Genomic DNA, 21,998 nt, shown 5'->3' with positions numbered 1-21,998 from the left:
TTTCAAATCCCTCCATGGCCTCGCCCCTCTCTATTTCTGTAAATTTCTCCAGTCCAGTAACCCTTCATGATCTCTGAATCCCTCCAATTCTGACTTCTTGTGCATCCCCAATTTTCATTGCTCCACTCTTGGTGGCTATACCTTCAGCTACCAAGGTCTCAAGCTCTGGTATTCTAGAGAGGAAGATGGTGGTGTAGTGTAATGACACTGGATTAGTAATCCAGAGGCCCAAGCTAATTCTCTGGGAGCATGGGTTCAAATCCCACCACAGCAGCTAATGGTATTTAAATTCATTCAATAAATCTGAATATAAAGTTAGTCTCAGTAATAATGACCATGAAACTATCATTGATTGTCATGAAAATCTATCCAGTTCACTAATGTCCTTTAGGGAAGGAAACCTGCCATCCTTACCTAGTCTGGCCTACTTGTGACTCCAGACCCACTGCATTGTGGTTGACTCTGAACTGCCGTCTGAAATGGCCTAGGAAACCTCTCAGTTCATGTTCCACTTTGCCTTGTGAAGGTGGCTGGAAAATACTTGAAATTTTCATGAACTCTCTGTGATGTAGAAATGATTCAATCATCGGTGCACGTATTCGTTTGAAGATTTTCAGATGCAGTACTTTAACTACTCTGCTTTCTCTCTCTCGCTTTCTTTTCCCAGCCCTTCTGTGTCAACATCTGATGCAGAGATTGGGAGTCAGATCAAGCCGGTAAGTTTATGCCATGTTTTCGGATCTAACGATATGCAGCCTGGTTGTGGAAACTCATCTGTGTTAGTTTGCATTTTGTGACATGGATGGGGTGGGAAGGCGGGTGTGGAGAGTGGTTCAGATACACAACATTAGGAGTGGGCTGGGACCTAATAATGTGAGGCGGCTGTGTGGGTTTGAGGAGAGCCATCAGCTTAAGTCATTGGAGAATGTCATTCATTCATTTGGATGTGCTACTGCTACACAGTAAATTTTAGTTCGAGGGAAGGCTGAAAGGTGGCAAAAATCTTTGAATAAAAAAAACTGTTAAAGGGGAAAAGGACATTGTTAGTTGAGAAAGCAGGTGTGGCCTCTCTGGAAAACTCTTTCTTGAAGCCGTATCCAGTGGCTGACAACTGAGAACTGCTCGCTTGAAGGGAAATCCTATCCAGCTTCCACTTAGGAGCATAGCAGGAATGAATACCCACCTTCTCCCCATTCCTCCCCCCCGCCCCGCCCAGGCCCCCCCAAACAAATAAGGCATTCATGATATACACTGCAATTCAAATATATTGATCAGTGTGTGTATTAAGGAAGATCATGGCTGATCTGATTGTAACCTCAACTCCACATTCCCACCTACCCCCGATAACCCTTCACCCCCTTGCTTATCAAGAGTCTATCTAGCTCTGCCTTAAAAATATCCAAAGATTTTGCTTTCACTGCCTTTTGAGGAATGGAGTTCTAAAGACTCACTACCCATTGAGAGAGAAAAATTCTCCTCATCTGTCTTAAATGGGCGACCCCTTTTTTTAAACTGTTCTAGATTTTCCCGCAAGAGGAAACATCCTTTCCACATCCACCAAGTCAAGATCTCTTATATGTATTAATCAGGTTGCCTCTTACCCTTCTAAACTTCAGCAGACAAAAGCCTAGCCTTCCAACTTCTCCTCATAAGACAACCCTCCCATTCCAGGTATTAGTCTAGTAAACCTTTTCTGAACTGCTTCCAATGCATTGACACCCTTCCTTAAATAAGCAGACCAGTGCTGTACACAGTACTCCATATGCGGTCTCCACAATATCCTGTATAACTGAAGCATAGCTCTCTGCTTTTATATTCAATTGCCCTCGCAATAAGCGATAACGTTCTATTAGCTTTCCTAATTACTTGCTGTACCTGCATGCTAACCTTTTGTGATTCATGCACTTGGACACCCAGATCTCTCTGCATCTGTAATAAAAAATGGTTTGGGACACTGGGCGTTGATTAACTATATTCAGTTAATTAGATTTATTTTTTTTAAATGATGACCAACTGCTGTTGGCCAAATGCATCGGTGCAGATGTTTTTAAGCAAAAACCTTTTGCGCTTAACTTAGAGGGTGAGGGGAGGCAATGTGTAAATTCACTCGTTATTATTTCACAGACTGCATCAGTTGCTAAAGGAAGTGTGCCATGACTTTCTAAATTGAATGTGAGCTCAATGTTACAGGGACCTCTGAAAGGACTGCCCACGTTGGGACTGACTGCAACTGGATCAACTGTGTCAGAATCCTCCTCTTCATCTGTATCAAGTTTTGCCTACCCTCCCCCAACAGGTAAGGGATGTGGGATTTACAATGAGGCTCTAGGATCTCAGGTGAATTTATTGTTACCAGGGAAAGATGCTTATACTAAATGTTTGGGAACTTTGCTAAGAGTGAGGCGAAATGGGAACTTGAGGAAGACTAATCTACAAATGACAAAGTGGTAACTGAACTGAAACATGACAAAGCCCCCTAATATGCAGTCATGAGGTTGCAGCTGTAATCTGAATATGCTTTGTGAGCACACTTAAATACTAACCTATGAATTAGGAGCAGGAGTAGGCCAATTATCACAATTAGGTGTGTACTGTGGTATTGCACCTTGCAGAAGAGTAACTATTTGAAGCAATTTGAGTTTGTAATTGTGAGCAAATGTACTGAAGTTTTAATGCAGGGGTGTCCAAACTCTCTCCTAGGTCACAAGCAGAGCCCAGGCAATCTAGGTGTTGTAGAACCTTCAAGCACAGAGAGCTCAATCTGCTTGAGCTGGCTCTTTGAAAGGGTTTTCCATTTATTCCCGCTCCCCCTCAGCTCTTCTCCCCACGGTCTTGAAAATGCTTTCTTTTCAAGTATTTATGCAACTCCCTTTTGAAAGTTACTCTTGAACCTGCTTCCACCGCTTTTTCAGGCAGGGTGTTCCAGATCATCATAAATCACTTTGTTAAAATATAATTCTCATCTTCCTCTGGTTCTTTTGTCAATTATCTTAAATCTGTGTTTTCTGGTTGCCAACCCTCTCACCAGTGGAAACAAATTCTCAATATTTACTCTTATCAAAATCCTTCACAATTTTGAACACCTCTATCAAATCTCCCCTTAACCTTCTCTGCTATAAGGAGAATAATCCCGGTTTCTGCAATCTCTCCACGTAACTGTACTCCCTCATGCCTGGTTCTAGTAAATCTCTACAGCCTCTCCAGTGCCTTTCTATACTGTGGTGCCCAGAATTGGGTACAATACTCCAGCTGAGATTTATAAAGCTTTAGCATAACTTCCTTGCTTTTGTACATTATGCTTCTTTTTATGCTTTATCCTTGAAGTTTTCTTTGTTTTCTCATTCTCCCTTAATCATGGGGAGACACTGGCATAGTGGTGATGTCACAGGGCTAGTAATCCAGAGGCCCAGGCTAATGCTGTGGGGGCATGGGTTCAAATTCCTTGTCACATGACCACATTGGCACTCCCTGCCTGTGTGTGTTCGCGTGTGTGTGCCACGAGGCTTGTGGAATTTGAATTCAATTAATAAATCTGGAATATAAAGCTAGCCTCAGTAATGGTGACCATGACAACTATCATCAATTGTTGTAAAAAAACTCATAAGGAATGAAATCTGCCTCCTTACCCAGTCTGGTCTACATGTCACTCCAGATCCACAGCAATGTGGTTGACTCTTAACTGCCCTCTGCAATGTTCTAGCAAGCTGTTCAATTCAAGGACAGTTAGGGATGGCCAACTAATGCTGGCCCTGCCAGCGAGGCCCGCATACCATGGAAGAATAAAGAAAAAAAATGTCACTTCACACTTTCGTGTTAAATTATGTCTGTTCTTTCTGAACATGTGTATGTTCATTTCACCACTCAGCCTTTGTCCTCCTCAAAGCACGGACCTATTTGTATTTATTTCTGATTTGCAGTTTGCCCTGGTTGAATTGTATGGTCCTGGAGGTCGGCCCAGGATTATTATTAAGCATGCAGAGGATTTCCTGGGAATGCCATTAACGTGATTGATTTTATTTATCTTTTAATTTGCTGAATGGAGCTGACTGCACAAAAGTGGAATTCCACAGTTCTGAATCAGCCCATATGTGGAAACTATATATAATATATGTATGGAGATTCGCTGCAAATCTTGGTGTCTTTTATTCAACCCAAACCCTCACTTGCCTGTTTGGTGGTACAGATGCCTGTGTAAAGAAATGCAGCATTTGAAGAGCAGGATGTTTGCCAAGTGCGTGCTCTCAATCATCACTGACAAAAACAGTTAATTCGCCTATGGATGTCTGGGGCGCTGCTTCTAAAGAACAGTTGCCCTATTTATTTACAAAACAGCATCCCACCCGGTCCCAGATCACTGCTTTCCCCATTACAAAGAAAGTAGGCATTGAGTTGGACAGAAAGAGATTGCAAAGGGATGTAGACTGGTGAAGACACTGAATGGGCAAGAGCATGACAGATAGAATACAATGTGGAGAAATGTGAAGTTATCCACTTTGGAAGGGAATATAGTAAAGCAGAAATGTTTTTAAACCATGAGAGACTGGGAAATGCTGGCACTCAGTGGAACTGAGTGTCCTGTACACAAATTCCAAAGTGAACATGCAGGTACAGCAAACAATCAGGAAGGCAAATAGTATGATAGCCTTTATTACAAAAGACTTGGAGTGCAAGAGTAAAGAAACCTTGCTGCAATTATACAGAGCCTTGGTGAGACTGCAGCTGGAGTACTGTGCATAGTTTTGGTCTCCTTATCTAATAAGGATATTCTTGCTTTAGAAGGAGTGCAACAAAGATTCACTGGACTGATTACTGGGACAAGGGGATTGCCTTATGAGAAGAAATTGAGTAGACTAGGCCTATATTACCTGGAGTTTAGAAGAATGAGAGGTGATCTCATTGAAACGTGCAAAACTCTTAAAGGGCTGGAGGGTGGATGCTGGGAGATGTTTCCCCAGAATCGAGAGCCAGGGGAATGGCAAGCCAGGAGAATATCTTCAGTCAAAGGGCTGTGAATCTTTGAAATTCTTTACTCCAGGGAGGTGTTAATACTCAGTTATTGAATATATTAAAGATGGTGTTTGATAGATTATTTGGCACAAAGGGAATTGAAGGATTTCGGGATTGTGTGGGAAAGTAGAGTTGAGGTAGAAGATCTTATTGAATGGCGGAACAGTATTGAAAGGCTAAATAGTTTAATCCTATTAACTGCTTATCACACACAACCCCAAGCACATACCTGGATCACAGCTTTCCCGTTATTATTCCTTTTATCCATGGTTTATGGAATGTCAAAAGTAATTTACCTTTTAAAGCGCTTCTGCCTTATACTGACAATTTTATTCTATCTGCACCAGGCACCCTGAACCCTTTGTTTCCTGTGTTTTGTGAAGTCAGCCATTACTAATTTTTTCTCTTTTTTTATGGTAGGGAGTGTGCTGAAATCTGATCTTCCTGCTGCAGGTGCCCTTGGCGAGCATCTCCACAAAATCTCCTCATACCCAGGAGCCTCTACGTAAGGGACTTTCAAGCTTGCAGAACATGTACCTTGAATTGAAGCTGTATCTGGACATGGAATTCACTTAACTTCAGGGGAAGACTGCAATTGACTGGAATTTGTTCACAGTCTACATTAATGAATTAGACTTTGGAATCAAACACAATTTCTAAATTTGCAGGTGAAACCAAATTTGGGTGGAGTGGATGTATAGTCGATACTGAGGAAGACTGCAACAAATTACATGAGGGCATAAACTTGCAGAATTGACAAATCAAAGTTCAACACAGATAAATGAGTTAGTGTATTTTGATGGGAAGAATAGGTGAGGTGGAGGAACAAAGGGATCTTGGGTTACAAATAAATCAATCGCTAACAATTACGCCACAGGTTAGCAAGGCCATTAAAAAATAAAGCTAACTAAACCCTAGGTTTAGAATTGAAAAGTATGGAAGTTGTGCTAAACCTGTATCAAATCTCGGTTAGACCACACTTAGAGTACCGCACAAGGTTCTGGTCGCCATATTATAAAAAGGAAACAGGGACTGGAGAGGATGCAGAGACGATTAACAGGGATGATACCAGAATGCATGGGAAAGGATCAACAGGCTGGGTCTCTTTTCTCTTGAAAAATAAGGCCGAGGGGTGATCTAATAGAAATCTTTAAAATTATATAAAGGTTTTGATAGAGTTGATACAGAGAGTGTGTTTCATCTTGTGGGGAAGAGTATAACTGGAGGCCGTCAATATAAGATAGTCACCTAGAAATTCAAAAGAAACCTTTTTAATCATAGTAGTGAGAATGTAGAACTCTCAACTACAGGGTGTAGTTGAAGCAAATAATATAGATGCATTTTAGGGGAAGCTAGTCAAGCATATTTAAGCAAGGAAGAAGGGAGCAGATGGTTACAATGGTAGATTTAAATGAGAAAAGGTGGAAGGAGGCTCGAGTGGAGCATAACCACCAGTTTAGATTGGTTGGACTGAATGACCTGTTTCTGAGATGTATATCCTATGTAATATGGCGTTTGTTGATAATCCTGTTCAGCTAGTGTGCATGATGCCTTCTAATGTCACATGACCACATTGGCACTCCCTGTGTGTGTGTGCACCACAAGGCATTGCTGGTGCCACCCTTTCCCACTACTCCCATGTGTGTTGTGTGCTGATGCAACCCTCCCTCTCCCCGCACTGTGTCATATGACCCCACTGACACTCCTTATGATACTTACGTCGTTCTGGGGAGGAAATGTTGAACTGGACTTGGTGTGGCTGCAATCTCTACTATCTCTAATGGTGTGTGTTTTTTTTCTCCTCTTGCAGTGGGTTTCGTTTTACACCTCCTAGCACTTCATCATTGAGTGCACTGAGCACCAAGGCACAAGGTGAGTCCTAGGCTGCCATGGGTTGGTGTCTGTAATCACTTTGTTTCAAGGCAGCCAGTTTAGTAAGGATTTTCTGACATTTTAATTCCATTCTTCAGAGTGGAAAGCTCATCAAACTCTTTGTAGGTTTTCTTGGGACTGTCACAAGTGTGTTGAGCACAGAATATGCTGCGCGGAAACAGGCCTTTCGGTCCATACCGATATTTATGCTCCACTCGAGCCTTTTCCCATCCTCCTTCGTCTAACTTCAACAATACAACCCATCTATTTCTTTCTCCTTCATGTTTATCTACTTTCCCCTTAAATGCATGCATTCCATTCACCTCAACTACTCCCTGTGGTAGCAAGATCCACATTCTCACCATTCTTTTGGGTAAAGAAGGTTCTCCTGAATTCCCTACTGATTTATGAATGACCATCTTAAATTTATGGCCACCAGCTTTGCACTTCCCCATGAGTAGAAATGCCTACTCAGTCAAACCTTTCATAATTGTGAAGATTTGTATTAGGTCACCCTTCAGTCTCCCTTTTTCAAAAGAAAAATGCCCCAGCCTGTCAAATCTTTCCTGATAGATATAACCTTGTAGTCCTGGTATCATCTTTGTAAATCTTTTTTGCTTTCTCGTCAGAGCCTCTGTAATCTTTTTTATAACATGGAGACCAGAACTGCATGCAGTACTCTTAAGTGTGATCTAACCATGGTTCAATACAAGCTTAGCATAACTTCTCTACTTTTCAATTCTGTGCCTCTAGAAATAAACTCTAATGTTTGGTTTGATTTTTTCTTTAAGGGCCTTATTAACCTGCATTGCTGCTTTGTGTATTTGCATTCACTGATCCCTTTGCTCCTGTACTCTCTTTGGATCCCTGTTTTCCAAGTAATATGTGATCTAATTTTTCTCAGCAAAATGTAATAACTCCAACTTGCTACATTTTGAAATCCAGTTGCCAGTCATTTGCCCATTCTTCATGTTGATTAACCTTCTTGTACTTGCTTGGAATCCTTCTTATTGTTGCTGCTGCCTGCAAATTTGGAAATTGTTCTTTGATTCCAAAGTCTAAATTGTTAATATAATATATGAATATCGGTGGCCCCAGCACTGATTCTTGTGGAACCCAACTTCCCACTTCCCGTACTCTGATTAGGTACCCTTTACCCCAACTCTTTGCTTTCTGTCCTGTAGCCAACGAGCTACCCATTCTGCTAACTGTCCCCAGGCTTGGCATACTTTTATTTATTAGTCTATTATGTGGCACCTTATAATTTTTGTCTTAGTGATGGCTTTGTCACTTTTTTTCTACCACCATTATGTTATTTCTAATGAGTACAGCTACTCCACCTTCTCTTTATCCTCTCTATCTTTGCAAATTTGTTATACCCTGCAACGTTTAATTCTTGCTTCTAATAACTGTATTGTCACATCTCAGTAATCCTGACTATATCATATTCCTCGCAATATTATTGTCTCCAGTTCCCCTGTTTTATTACAGATGTCGTGTGCACTGTTGTTCAGGCAGTTCTACTCATTTTCAATAGCAGTTTCTCTCACTTTATTTTTAACCATCTTTTTACATTCCTGCTTCATAACAATTTATTCCTTGTTCATTTTTGGTCCTCCCTTAGTTAAGTCTGACTTATGCTAAAACTCCTCTTCTGTTCTTCAGGATTTCCTGGAAGTGCCAAAGATGCCACTCGCACCAGCTTTGGATTATCCAATAAAGCATCCTTTGGACTGGGAGCTGATGCCCCCTTTTCATCCAAGGGCCCGAGGTCCAGTTCTAGCTCTGCTTTTGCATCTGAGTCTGAGACTTTAACGGACAGCATCTGCCCTTCTAACACTTCATGTACAGAACTGCAGCCACCTGGCAAGCCAAGTGCAACTGGGGCACCTCCTGAACCTGCTATCCCTGCAGCAGCTAGCAAAACCGAGGACCAGCAACCCAGACCTGAACACCAGCCAGCCAAACCAGAGACTCGCACTTCAGCCGAGATCCCGCCGCAGCCCAAGCCCGAGGCCCCGCCGCAGCCCAAGGCCGAGATCCCGCCCAAGGCCGAGGCCCCGCCGCAGTCCAAGGCCGAGATCCCGCCGCAGTCCAAGGCCGAGGCCCCGCCGCAGCCCAAGGCCGAGATCCCGCCACAGCCCAGGGCCGAGGCCCCGCCGCAGCCCAAGGCCGAGATCCCGCCCAAGGCCGAGGCCCCGCCGCAGTCCAAGGCCGAGATCCCGCCGCAGTCCAAGGCCGAGGCCCCGCCGCAGCCCAAGGCCGAAGCCCCGCCGCAGCCCAGGGCCAAGGCCCCGCCGCAGCCCAGGGCCGAGGCCCCGCCGCAGCCCAGGGCCGAGGCCCCGCCGCAGCCCAGGGCCGAGGCCCCGCCGCAGCCCAGGGCCGAGGCCCCGCCGCAGCCCAGGGCCGAGGCCCCGCCGCAGCCCAGGGCCGAGGCCCCGCCGCAGCCCAGGGCCGAGGCCCCGCCGCAGCCCAGGGCCGAGGCCCCGCCGCAGCCCAGGGCCGAGGCCCCGCCGCAGCCCAGGGCCGAGGCCCCGCCGCAGCCCAGGGCCGAGGCCCCGCCGCAGCCCAGGGCCGAGGCCCCGCCGCAGCCCAGGGCCGAGGCCCCGCCGCAGCCCAGGGCCGAGGCCCCGCCGCAGCCCAGGGCCGAGGCCCCGCCGCAGCCCAGGGCCGAGGCCCCGCCGCAGCCCAGGGCCGAGGCCCCGCCGCAGCCCAGGGCCGAGGCCCCGCCGCAGCCCAGGGCCGAGGCCCCGCCGCAGCCCAGGGCCGAGGCCCCGCCGCAGCCCAGGGCCGAGGCCCCGCCGCAGCCCAGGGCCGAGGCCCCGCCGCAGCCCAGGGCCGAGGCCCCGCCGCAGCCCAGGGCCGAGGCCCCGCCGCAGCCCAGGGCCGAGGCCCCGCCACAGGACGAAACAGGGGTCTTTGAGGGTAGTGCCAGAGGTGTCACAATTGGCAATTTCTCTGGACTTGTTGTCAGTCAGACTGATGATGCCTCCAAGTTGGACAGATCTTCACAGGATAGTTTCACCTTTGCACAAACGGCCAAAACGTCAACAGCACCTCCTACAAGCTTGGCTTTTGGGAGTGCTTTTCCATTGGGAAAGTCAGGTTCCACAGGGGCAACATCAGCTTCAATTGACACAGGCGCACCCAAACCAACTGGAGTACCATTTCCCATTATTTCCAGAGCCAGCACAGAAACCTCCGTTTCAAGTAGCAGTTTACAATCAAGAGCTAGCAAACTTGACTTTGTTTCGAAGCAAGAGCAGACAGCTAGTGCCGAACAGATTGCTGCAGCTATCGCTGCCATAAGCGCTCTCCAAAATTCACCCCTCACCGGATCGTTGACCTCCATCACTTCCTCAATCGCTGATGCCATAAAGCCATCCACTGCTGAAGAGAAGGAGGCAGTCGTAAGTAGCAGCTCGTCTGCCTCCAGTGTAATTGAGAAACTGGCTGTGGTGCAGGGACCAAAAGCATTGGTATCAAGATCCTCAGAAGATAGTGTAGGAACCAGTTCTGCAACACCTACCTCCCCTGGCACTCCAGTTATACCAGGAGTGATAATTAATTCACCAGAACCTTCAAGTACAGGGACACCTGTTGCAACCGAGGCCCCCTTTTCTTATTCTGGGTCATTGAGCAATGTTATGCCCTCAGGCAGCAGCATAATTTCCTCCGTTTCGCCGTTTGGAGCTAGTCAAACGCCCGTGCAGTCACCTCCTCCATCCCAATCTGAGTCCACCACGTCCATGTTTAGTCATGCTGTGGTCACGAGTGCGACACCAGCGTTTGGGCAACCTGCAACAACAACCTCACCATCCACCCTTGGGCCAGGCACAAATGGCGTCACTGCCCCTCCTGTCATCGACATCCCCAGCTCTGCAGATAGTCTTGCGAAGCCCACCTTCGGTCAGACGGTCGACACAGGCTTTGGGCAGCAGCCCTCCAGCAACGGGTTCAGCTTCAGGCAGCCCGTATTTGGATCTGCTTCATCCTTTGCTCAGCCCGCTTCTGCCGCTGCACCAATGCCAAGTGGCAGCCCCTTCAATGGACCCACCAGTACTATCAATGCCAATGCATTCCCATTTGGACAGTCGCCTGCCAGCAATACTTCCATGTTTGGACAATCTACCACACCAGCGTTTGGACAGAGCACTGGTTTCGGGCATAGCCCGGCCTTTGGATCCAACACAGCGACATCGTCTGGATTCAACTTTGCGCAACCTTCAGGTAAGACTTTGTGCTTTGTTACTAACCTCATTGCCTTTTTTAGACTTAGTGAAAGAAAGCCCTTGCATTTATCTGATGCCTTTCATTTACAAAAAAGGGTGGTGGAAATCTGGAACTCTCTTGCCCCCTATTCTCACCACAGCCCCCCTCCTCACAACTCAACCCCACAAAAACCTGTTAAGGTTCAGTGGTCTGTTGAAAATCTCCAAACTGAGATTGATAGATTTTTGTTTTGTAAGGGTTACAGAACATTCGGGCAGGTAGATAAAATATAGACCATCCATGATCTAATTGAATGGTGGACTGGCCCAAGGTGCTGAATGGCCACCTCCCACTCCTGTGTCCACAGGATGTCTCATTGTGCCACAAGGCCTATGTTAGTTTTGCAAGTAGGCAAAAACCGCAACCAATTTGCACACAGCAAAGTCCCACAAGCAACTGAGGCGAAGAACAGTTAATCCATTCATGATAGTATTTGTTGATGACATGGTTAGCCAAATTAGTTAGATTTGAGTGCAAACTGACAGTGCTGTGGGAAGATTGTGTCTTGATGCAGTATAAAATAACCTCGAGCTGCGACAAAATACTGCCAATTAAATTGCCTATTATAGGGCTTGGGCCTTCGGGCATGCCACTCGAGCTGCATTGTAGGTTCATTATGATGGTTTCTCATTAGTGAAAGAGCATTGGCAGCACATATTCAGTAGTACAATAGTCTGTCAAATAATAGTCAAAATGATCACAGAAATAGAAAATGCTGGAAAAACTCAGGTCTAACAGCATCTGTGGAGAGAAAGACATAGTTAACGTTTCGAGTCCGTATGACCCTTCTGAAGAAGTCATAAGGACTCGAAACGTTAACTCTATCTTTCTCTCCACAGATGCTGTTAGACCTGCTGAGCTTTTCCAGCATTTTCTGCTTTTGTTTCAGATTTCCAGCATCCGCAGTATTTTTCTTCTATTTTTGTTTTTGTCAAAATGATCATGTTTGTTCATTTGTATTAGTAGGGGGGCGGGGGGGGTGCGCGGCGTGTGTGTGTGTGTGTGCACGCGCGCGCTTAGTTGGTTAGATGGCTTGTGTGTAGTGCAGAATGATGGCAACAGCATGGGTTCAACCCCTGTTCATGTAGGCCTGCCTCCTTGCCTTACCCCATACTTGATGCAGAATGGTGCCCCTGAAGCTAGATATACTCGATTGTCCCTCTCTAATGGAGAGAGATTCCTACAGTCCTTTGTGGACGACAGCTCATTACCTACCTCCCTATTACAGGTGTGAATTATTATTTCACTGCAGTTCAATACATTATTGCATGGTTGATGAAGAGCATAACAGTCTGGGCAAGTGAAACTCGTGAATCATTTATTTGGTAGGCGTGGCCCCTACAGGTTGAGCCACAGATAGTCATTAGCATGAAAAGAATGGCCTCAGGCAATGTTCCCGCTAAGCTGCACGTGGCATGAACAGGCAGCTGCCTGGATGGTACCGTGCAGGCATAATTCATGCTGCATACAAAAAATATTTACCACTACATTGGGAAAAACTGGCCGTGCACCAAACAAATCTTACACGGACTGTGGGCCCTCGGGCATCTGAAATTTGAGGGCTGAAAGAATAATCAGGAAATGGCAGATTTTTAAAATGATTACTTTGTATCTGTTTTCACCGTGGAGTGAGAGCAAAATACCAATGGTATAAACAAACCGAAAAGTCGGCTATGGAGCTGAACTTAGTGGGCTTCGTATGTTTTTTTTTAAAGTAATGGGGAAATTACCAGGACTTAAGATACAAAAATCACTGGAACCAGATGGTTTCCACCACAAAGTATCAAAAGAAACAAGCGAAGAAATAGATACAAGTCATAATTTACCAAAACGTGCTTGGTGCAGGAATTCTGCCTTTGAGTTGGAAAATTGCAAATGTCACTATTATTTAAGGTGGGAGGAAACTACAGATCTGTCAGTTATGGGGACGATCCTAGACTCAGTCGTAAACAGAGTGACTCAGCAGCTGAACAAGTATCAGTTAGTTAGAGAGTCAGCATGGATTTGTGAGGGGTAGGTCTTGAGTCAGCATGGATTTGTGAGGGGTAGGTCTTATTGGACTAATCTGAATTGAATTTTTTTGAGGTCACTAGCACAGTGAACAGGGAGTGTCATATATATGAACTTAGAGAAGACATTTGAAGTTCCGGGCAAGTGATTATTAACAATGGATTAGCACACAATTAGAAGAAAATGGATAAACAATTGTATAGTTTATTTCTTCTGATTTTAATTGTTTGAGATTTAAAAATTTCTTTTCCTTCCTGTCTCTCTCTCTCTCTCTCTCTCAATCCAGCCTTCTTTCCCTGTGTCTTCCTTTTCTTGTACCTGATTTTTAAATTCATCCTTGCTCTCTTTATTTCTCAATCCTTAAATCCATTGTTTCAGGTGATTCTGTTTGTCCTGTCCTTGACTGGGGTCCCAGAGGCCCTATTGCCCTCGCCGCACCCTTATCAGCCCGCACTTCCAGCAATTTATAAGACAAACCTTTTCCGAGCTGACTAGCTAACTGGACACGTTGTGAAATGCCCCACATTCTGGGCCCTCGTTTTAGTGAATTCCTTCCTCTACATCATTTTTACCTTTCAATTATTTGTGCCCTTTCTGTGTGAGGGAGAGGTTTTAAGTTGAAACGCAAGGCCTGAACTAATTGAGTGTATAGAACAGGCTCATTTCCAATGCTGACACTAACGTTTAGACAAGTTGTAATGTTGGGCATTTGGAAATGATAGTTAATTTTAATAATTATGTTTTAAACTTTCATTACAGTTGAGGAGTCATTTCCCCCTCCTTAGCTGCTTTCGTACACATTTCCACACTTCAAAAACCCGCGGATTTAAAAACACGTGTTTTCAGTAAATGATCGCTGTATCAGTTATTAGATTCTGTCCAGAGATTGCTGTGCTGTGTGTTGCTGGCAATAAGTTCCTTCATCATTGCCTTTCATTTTTTTCTGAATGTTCAGGGAAACTTTGTGTCATGGCCGAAACAGAATATAGATAGCATCCCACACACGGGCAAAGCGCAAATGCGGAAGGACAAACTAAAGCGCATAGGGCATCAACCATTTAGACAATGGACTACAGAACAACCAAGTCCCCAGCTATGTAGTTGGTGGACACAGGAACAGGCTATTTAGCCACTAGAACCTTTACTATTATTCTGTTGGATAGTGGCTGGTCTGTACCTCAACTCTGTCAGCAAAGCTCTGGTTATGCCCCAGTGATTGGCAGATACCAGTTTTGCAGCTGATTCATTTGCTTTGATGCACATAAACGCTACAAAGAAGCCATTTTAAGCTACTTTCTTAAAAATAGAAGGAAATGTCAATTGCCTCTTCCTAGCTTTCCACACACTATATAATTGTGGCTCTCTGGCTTGATTGATTTGAGCAGATTCTCATACTGACCGCAGGCATGAAATGTGTCTTGAGCAGATATGAATCATGTCCATTCCTTCCGACAGGAGAGTGGATTGGAGGGGGCACTGGGCAGGGTTAGTGTTAAAGTGATTTGTTTTAGTTTAACTTCAGGTCAAATGAACTGGCACAATGGTATAGGCCCTGGGGCTTTGTGATATGGGCATAGGGGCAACCTGCAGCAGGACCCATCTTGGGCAACTTGATGGCCTTTGCCTGTGCATATGGTTTCCCCAGAATGTGTCGAGCTAGGCTGTCCTCCAACAAGACTTGGCGAATGAGTATCAATCAGTCGCAGGATGAGGATGCTACCAGGCACATCACTTGTTTTTTGCAGGAATGGGCCAGCCTAACCTTTTTTAAAATTCACTCTCCATTTCAGGCACAAATTTAATTATTTTTGCAGCTTCCTTTTTTGTGCTTCCTTGCTTTGTTCCTAATCCTACCAAGTGCTGCTCTCTTCATCTGTCTCTGTTTCTCTAACCAGTTACCCAAGTTGTTTTGAACAGTCTGTGTCTAGAATTATAGAATGGTTTCAGCACAGAAGGAGGCCATTTGGCCTGTCATATCCGTGCTGGCTCTCTGCAAGAAGCAAATCAGCAAATCCCTCCCTCTTTCCCGATAGCCCTGTAATTTTTTTCTCTTCAGATAATGATCCAATTCCCTTTTGAAAACCCTGATTGAAACTGCCTCTATCATAATCCCAGGTACTGCATTCCAGATCCTGACCTCTCGCTGTGTAAAAAGGCTTTTCCTCTTGTTGCCTTTGGTTCTTTTGCCAGCCATTTTAAAATTGGTGACCTCTGGTTCTCAACCCTTCTGCCTAAAGGAGCAGTTTCTCCCTATCTACTGTGTCTGGACCCCTTATGATTGTGAATTTCTCTCAACCTTCCCTTCTCCAAGGAAAACAGCCCCAGCTTTTCCAATCTATCCACGCAACTGAAGTCCTTCATCCCCAGAATTATTCCCATAAATCTTGTCTACACCCTCTCCAAAGCCTTCCATATTGGACGTGATAATTGAATATGTGAAGCATGGGACTCTGCACCTAAAGAATGGTAAAAGAAAGACTTGCATTTGCATAGCATCTTCCACAACTGTGGGATGTCTCAAAGCACTTGACCAATGAAGCACTTGGTGAAGTGTTACTGTTGTAATGTGGATGTAGCAGCCAGTTTGGGCACAGCAAGCTCCCACAAGCTTCAATGTGATAATAACCAGATAATCAATTTTTATGATGTTGATTGAGGGATAAATATTGACCAAGACAATGGCGATAACTCCCCTGCTGCTCTTCGAAGAAACAATCATTTTTTGCGTGCACCTAACAGAGCAGACAGGGCCCCAATTCAGTGTCGAAAGATAGGACCTTGATTCAAAGTCAAAAGACAGGCATCACTGATGGTGTGGCAGTCCCTCAGTACTGCCCTGGAGCGCCAGTGTAGATTTTGAGCTCAGGGACTTGGAGTGGAGCTTGAACCCACAGCCTTTTGACTGTGAAGCAAGAGTACTGTCCACTGAACCGTGGCAGAGATAGGTCATTTATCTCCTGATTTTCCTGCTGGTCATAATGCAACAGAGAAGAGAGAGGTCAGTTGAATATGCTGGAAAGTGTTGAACTGGCAAGCCCTGACATTACTGAACATTTGAGTAAAATTTGTCCCCCATTTGCCATGGTTTTCTGTACATTCTGTCCAGGCAACACTGCATCCTACCCCACACACACAGCTGGTGATGTACTTTCAATTTATTGATCATTAAGAGTACAGATTTATGGTAACTGGCAAAAGAACTAGAGGTGAGATGAGGAAATTTTTGTTTAGGCAGTGAGAGGTGTTACAGTAAACCTTTTTAGACCATTGGTTAGGCCTCAACTAGAGTGTTGTCTCTAGTGAGCCACATTTTAGGAAGGATGTCAAGACCTTAGATAGGGTGCAGAGGGGATTTACTAGAATGATACCAGGGATAACGGACTTCAGTAATATAGAGGGGACTGGAGCACTAGGAATAAGAGGAGGCCACTTAGCCTCTCGAGCCTCTTCTGCCATTCAGTGAGATCTTGGCTAATCTGTGATGTAACTCCATAAACTTACCTTTGCCCCACATCCCTTAATATCTTTGGCCTATAAAGTATCAATCTCAGATTTAAAATTAACAATTGATCTTGCATCAATTACAATTTGTGGAAGAGAGTTCCAAACTTCTGCCATCCTTTGTATGTAGAAGTGTTTCCTAATTCCACTCCTGAAAGGTCTGGCTTTAGCGTTCAAACCATGTCATCAGTCCTAGACTCCCCAACCAGCAGAATAGGTTCTCTCTGTTTACCCTATTGTTCCCCTTAATATCTGGAAAACTTTGATCAAATCACCCCTTACTCTTCTAAATTCAAGGGAATATAACCCTGGTCTGTGTAATCTCTCCTTGTAATTTAACCCTCAGAGTCCAGGTATCATTCTGGTAAATCTACACTGCATTCCTTCCAAGGCCGATATATCCTCCTTAAGGTGTGGCGCCCAGAACTGCTTGCAATACTGTAGATGTGATCTAACCAGGGCTTTGTATAGCTGTAGAAAACTTCCTATTCCCTTGTATTCTAGCCCTTTAGATATAAAGGCCAGCATTGAATTAGCCTCTTCAATTATTTTTAACTCCTGTTCGTGAAAGTTTAATGACCCTTGAACCTGGACCTTTGTGAAGGATTTTACTGGAGTAAAGGGGAAACTTTCTGCTGGTGGGAAATAAAGGAACGCAGATTTAAAATAACTTCTTTTATGCAGCGAATTGTTATGATGTGGAACGTGTTACCCAAAAAGATGATGGAATCAGTATCAATAATAACTTTCAAATTGGAGATGAATAAATACTTGAAAAGGAAAAAAAATGAAGAGCTATGAGGAAAAGAACAAGCAAGAGTGGAACTAATTGGAAAGCTCTTTCAAAGAGCCAACACAAGCATGATGGGCCAAATGGCCTGCTGCATTCAAAATCACAAGGGGTCCTGACAGAGTAGATAGGAGAAACTTCCCATTGGTGGAAGGATCGAGAACAAGGGGGCACAGATTTAGTATAATTGGCAAAATAAACAATGATGACATAAGAAACTTTTTCAGGCAGGGTATGGTTGGGATCTCAAATGCACTGCCTGAGAATGTGGTGGAGGCAGGTTCAATTGACCATTCAAGAGGGAATTGCATTATTATCTGAAAAGGAAGAACGTGCAGGGTTATGGGGAGGAGGCGGGGGAATGACACGAGGTGCATTAAGTCATTCAGAGAGCCAGTGCAGACACAATGGGCCAAATGGCCTCCCTCTGTGCTGTAACAATTCTGAGATTCTGTGCTGTAAGATTCTATGATTCTATATACCCAATTGCCTTTTTGAAAGGGAATGATGCAATAAATAAGTTAATTCTTTCAAACACTGGTACCTATTCAGCTTCAAGTGGATAAAAGATGGTGAGTGAGCACTGTCCAGTAGTCAAATTCCCAATTCAGTTCTTGCAATGTTTGGTGCAGTGCACTGCCATTGTGGATTGGTGAGATGTGTTGCACCTCATAAATGCTGTTCCTTTTTATCCTTAGCAGGTTTTGGTAGCTCTTCGACAAGTTCTATGTTTGGTCAGTCTACGAATGTCAGCAGCATTTTTGGTCAGGTAAGATCCTGTAAGCATTAAAACATTGCCACGTTGAATCCCATTTGAATTGTGACTAAATTGCCTCTTCCCAAACAATCTCATAGAATAGAATTGCACAGTTGCTGCGTTAGAAATGGCTCAACATAATGGTGATATTTGAGAGTCTATACTTAGTTCTATCGTCGCAGTTGCAACCAAATTTCACCTATTGTAGCATCTTATTGAACAGAAGGGCCCATTCCTGTTAGTGTTGGCTCTGAGCTTTTCCAATTATTCCCGACTTCTTTCCCCACCCCTGTTTTTCTCCATAGCCCTGCACATTTTTTCCTTTTCTAGTATTTATCCAATTCCTTTTTGAAATTTACTTTTCAATCTGCTTCCGTCAATCTTTCAAGCACCGCATTCTATAAAAATACAATTCTGTTTCCCATCCGGTTCTTCTAACAGTTATCTTATACATGTCTCCTCCGCAACATTCCCTCTAATTTCCCTGCGCCGTGTGCTGCTTGTTTCTTGCACTGTATAGTCCCTTTAGGATTGCTGCACAACTATGCACGTGCGCATCCAAAAAGGACCACTGCTTGTGCACAGCCTCTTTGGTCCCCTGGGTGGCACATTCCTGGTTGCTGTGCACCTACACAGCATGGAGAGAGCATTGCTTCTCTCATTCTCAACCCTCTTGCCAGTGGAAACAGCTTCTCCTATTTACTCTCATTACAACCCTTCCTAATTTTGATCACCTCTATTAAATCTCCTCTTGACCTTCCCTGCTCTAAGGAGAACATCTGCAGCTCCTTTAGTCTCTTAGCTTAGCTGAAACCTCTCATACCTAGTGCCATTTGCGGAATTACATGGAATTTGACAACGCAGACTTTGGTCCACCTGGTTCATGCCCATGCTTATGCTTCACTTGAACCTCCTCACGCCTTGCTTTGTCTAACTTTACCCTTCTTTTCCTTTGTCTTTTGTTTTTCCAGCTTCCTCTTAAATGCATCCCTGCTCCTTGTGCTAATGAGTTCCACTTTCTAACCACTCTCCTCAATTCCCAATTACATTTATTGGTGGCTATCTTGTATTTATTTCCCCTAGCTTTGGTCTCCCCACAAGTGGCAATATTACTATGCCTACCCTATCAAACCCCGTCATTACTTTAAATTGTGGCTGGAACCTCTTGCAAGATCACTGAATTATCTTCGCCCTTCCAGTATTCTAATGCACTGCATTGGCTGTGGGGAGAATGCTCATCACTCCACATGTTGAGCTAGTCTGTAACCTGGAAGTTTAAGGTTAAAAGAACAGTATTCTGTATTACATGGTTTCATTATCAGGTCATGATAGCCAACAGAAAAGGATAACCAGTGGGTGACCTGCACCCCTGGAGTCTACCCACCTTTCTTCACCACATTCCAGGACAGTGAGAGCTGTTTCTTTTTTGCTGGGTTTTCCGTGATCCCCCCCCCACCCACTCTGCTATTCTGTGATCATTTACACCTCCTCTAGATCCATCTTTATTTCTTTAGTGGCCCCATTACCACTTTTGCACCATTTTCCCTTTTGCCACTTTATCACTCCTGTCTTGCACCCTATCACAGACCTTCCCTTATGTCAATGTTTTTGCCCACTGACTCAGTTTTGTCGGGGGGGGCGGGGTTGTTGAGCAGGGGCAAATGTTTTATCCACAGTAGTTTTAAAAGCTTTGCATCCCCGAGCCCTGAATTGTGCTGCTGCATGTAACAAAACTTCGGTGGCAACCTTGGACTATCCCGCCATTTGCCACTCTGCGCGTTCAAGCTACCTCCTCCATTACATTCAAGGAAGTTTCCGATTAGCCAGTTGGAGCATTGAACTGAATGGCCAGTTAGGGCAGTGAAAAGCTGTGGCATTGATGAACTGTTTGGGGTGAAAAAAATTGTGTCCCAGCCAGAGCCTCCATTTGACAGTCGGCATTGCTCCCTCTGAGCTTGCGAACCCAAATGATTGGCACATGGCCCCAATGGAGTCGCGATCTACAGTTTGAGAACCCCTGTCTTATGTTCTACACTAGCCTCCAATTTCCTGCCTCTAATTTCAAATTCCTTCCAGTTCTGATGAAAGCTTATCAACCTAGATCATTCAATTGTGTGTCTCTCTCTCTCTCGCCAAGGATGCTGCCAGACCTGCTGAGTACTTTTCCAGCATTTTCTGTTTATATTTTATGGCCTTTGTCCCATCTGTTTGAATTATAATAATACTCTGGTCCCATAGGTGAAAACAGCTGATAAACATATTTGTACTGCTGCTAAACTCCCTGTGGTTTTCATGATTTTTGTATTTCCTCACATTGAGAGGAAAGAGTTGAGTGGTGGAGCAGGTGGCTAATATTGTCAACTGTTCCTGATGGCTGCCACACCACACGTAGTCAGACTAGTTCCCGCTGCCCGTTGTTCAGATGTTACTAGTGGTATCCCTTGGGGATCTATACTGGGGCCTCGCAGCTTTTCACTGTATTTGTAAATGAAATGGGATGAAAGAATAGAAAGTCATGTATCCACGTTTGTTGACAGCACCAAGTTAGGTGCCACTGTTAGTAGTGTAGTTGAGAGTAGAAACCTACACAGTGACAGATTAATTGAGTGGACAAGTCTGTGGCGATGAAGCTCAACGTGGGGGAGTGTTAGGTCATTCACTTTGGACCTAAGATGTATGAGAGTATTTTATAAATGGTGAGTGGCTAGGAACTGTGGAGGAGCACAGAAATTTAGTGCTTTAATCCCAGAACTATTAAAAATTAGTGGACAGGTACAAAAAAATCTTAAAAGGCTAATTGAATCTTGACCTTTATTTCAAGGGGTCTGGAATACAAAAAGTGGAAGTTGCATTGCAGTTTTATAAAACTCTGGTTAGACCCTATTTAAAGTGCTGCAGTCAGTTCTGGGTGCCACAGCTTAGGAAGAATATATTGGCCCATGAGTCTGTACAGCAGAAATTCACTAGGTAAGGACATTAAACATTATGACACTGTGGGAATGGTGTTATGAGACAGGTCAGTTATGATTTAATTGAGTGACAGAACAGGCTCGAGGGGCTGAATGGTTGCCTGCCGTACCTGTGCCCCTTACTCACAACTCTGACTCATGTTAACTACACTGTGTTTGAAACTGCGCCCTAAGGTAGTACAACACATAATCAGTTCAGAAGTGATTTGTTTGGCTCTGTGCTTTGTGCCAAGCAGATGTGAAACATATTTGTTTTGGGTTATGTCCACTAGTGTGCTGGTTCTCCCTCCGATGCTGTGCTGGTGATGCTGACAGTATGTGTGGTGGAGGGTTCTTCTAAAGAAAGGCCTGGGATGGCAGTCTGTAGTACAGTCTGTAGGACTGTAGTCCTCTAGAAACTTCAACTCATCCAAAACTCTGCTGTCTATAACCTACCCGCTCCAAGCACCACCTGCCCATTAATCCTGAACACACTGGCCTACGCCGGCTCCCGGCCTAACCTCGAATTTATAATTCTCATCTTAATGATCAAATCCCTGAATGTCCTCCCTACCTCTGGAACCTCCTCCACTCTCCAACATCCCTGCGCTGCTGCAATTCTGGCCTCTTGCACATCCCCGCTTTTCTTTGATCCAATATTGGTGATTCTGTCTTCAGCTGCCTGGGCCTCAGGTTCTGGAATTTCCTCCCTCACCTCTCCATTTCTCTCTCCCCCTTGGGATGGCTCCCGAAAACACACCTCTTTGACAAAGCTTTTGGTCACCTGTCCAGATTTCTCCTTATGTGGCTCCATGTCAGATTTTGCCTAATAACCCTCCTG

General features: G+C 44.7%; 1 protein-coding gene across 1 annotated transcript in view; it reads left to right on the top strand.

The window, feature by feature from the left end:
* nup214 (nucleoporin 214) overlaps nt 1-21,998 on the top strand; it is a 127,513-nt gene that overhangs the window by 76,112 nt on the left and 29,403 nt on the right. Inside the window, exons 25-30 of the mRNA XM_078551278.1 lie at nt 668-716; nt 2,191-2,296; nt 5,428-5,512; nt 6,818-6,879; nt 8,545-11,109; nt 18,154-18,221. Of these exons, the coding sequence (XP_078407404.1) occupies nt 668-716; nt 2,191-2,296; nt 5,428-5,512; nt 6,818-6,879; nt 8,545-11,109; nt 18,154-18,221 (2,935 nt within the window). The remainder of the gene's footprint in view (nt 1-667; nt 717-2,190; nt 2,297-5,427; nt 5,513-6,817; nt 6,880-8,544; nt 11,110-18,153; nt 18,222-21,998) is intronic.

This window comes from Cetorhinus maximus, chromosome 10, assembly GCF_964194155.1.
Source record: "Cetorhinus maximus chromosome 10, sCetMax3.hap1.1, whole genome shotgun sequence".
Taxonomy (NCBI): domain Eukaryota; kingdom Metazoa; phylum Chordata; class Chondrichthyes; order Lamniformes; family Cetorhinidae; genus Cetorhinus; species Cetorhinus maximus.
The sequence above is the reverse complement of the archived record's forward strand: the minus strand, read 5'-3'. Positions and strand labels throughout refer to the sequence as shown.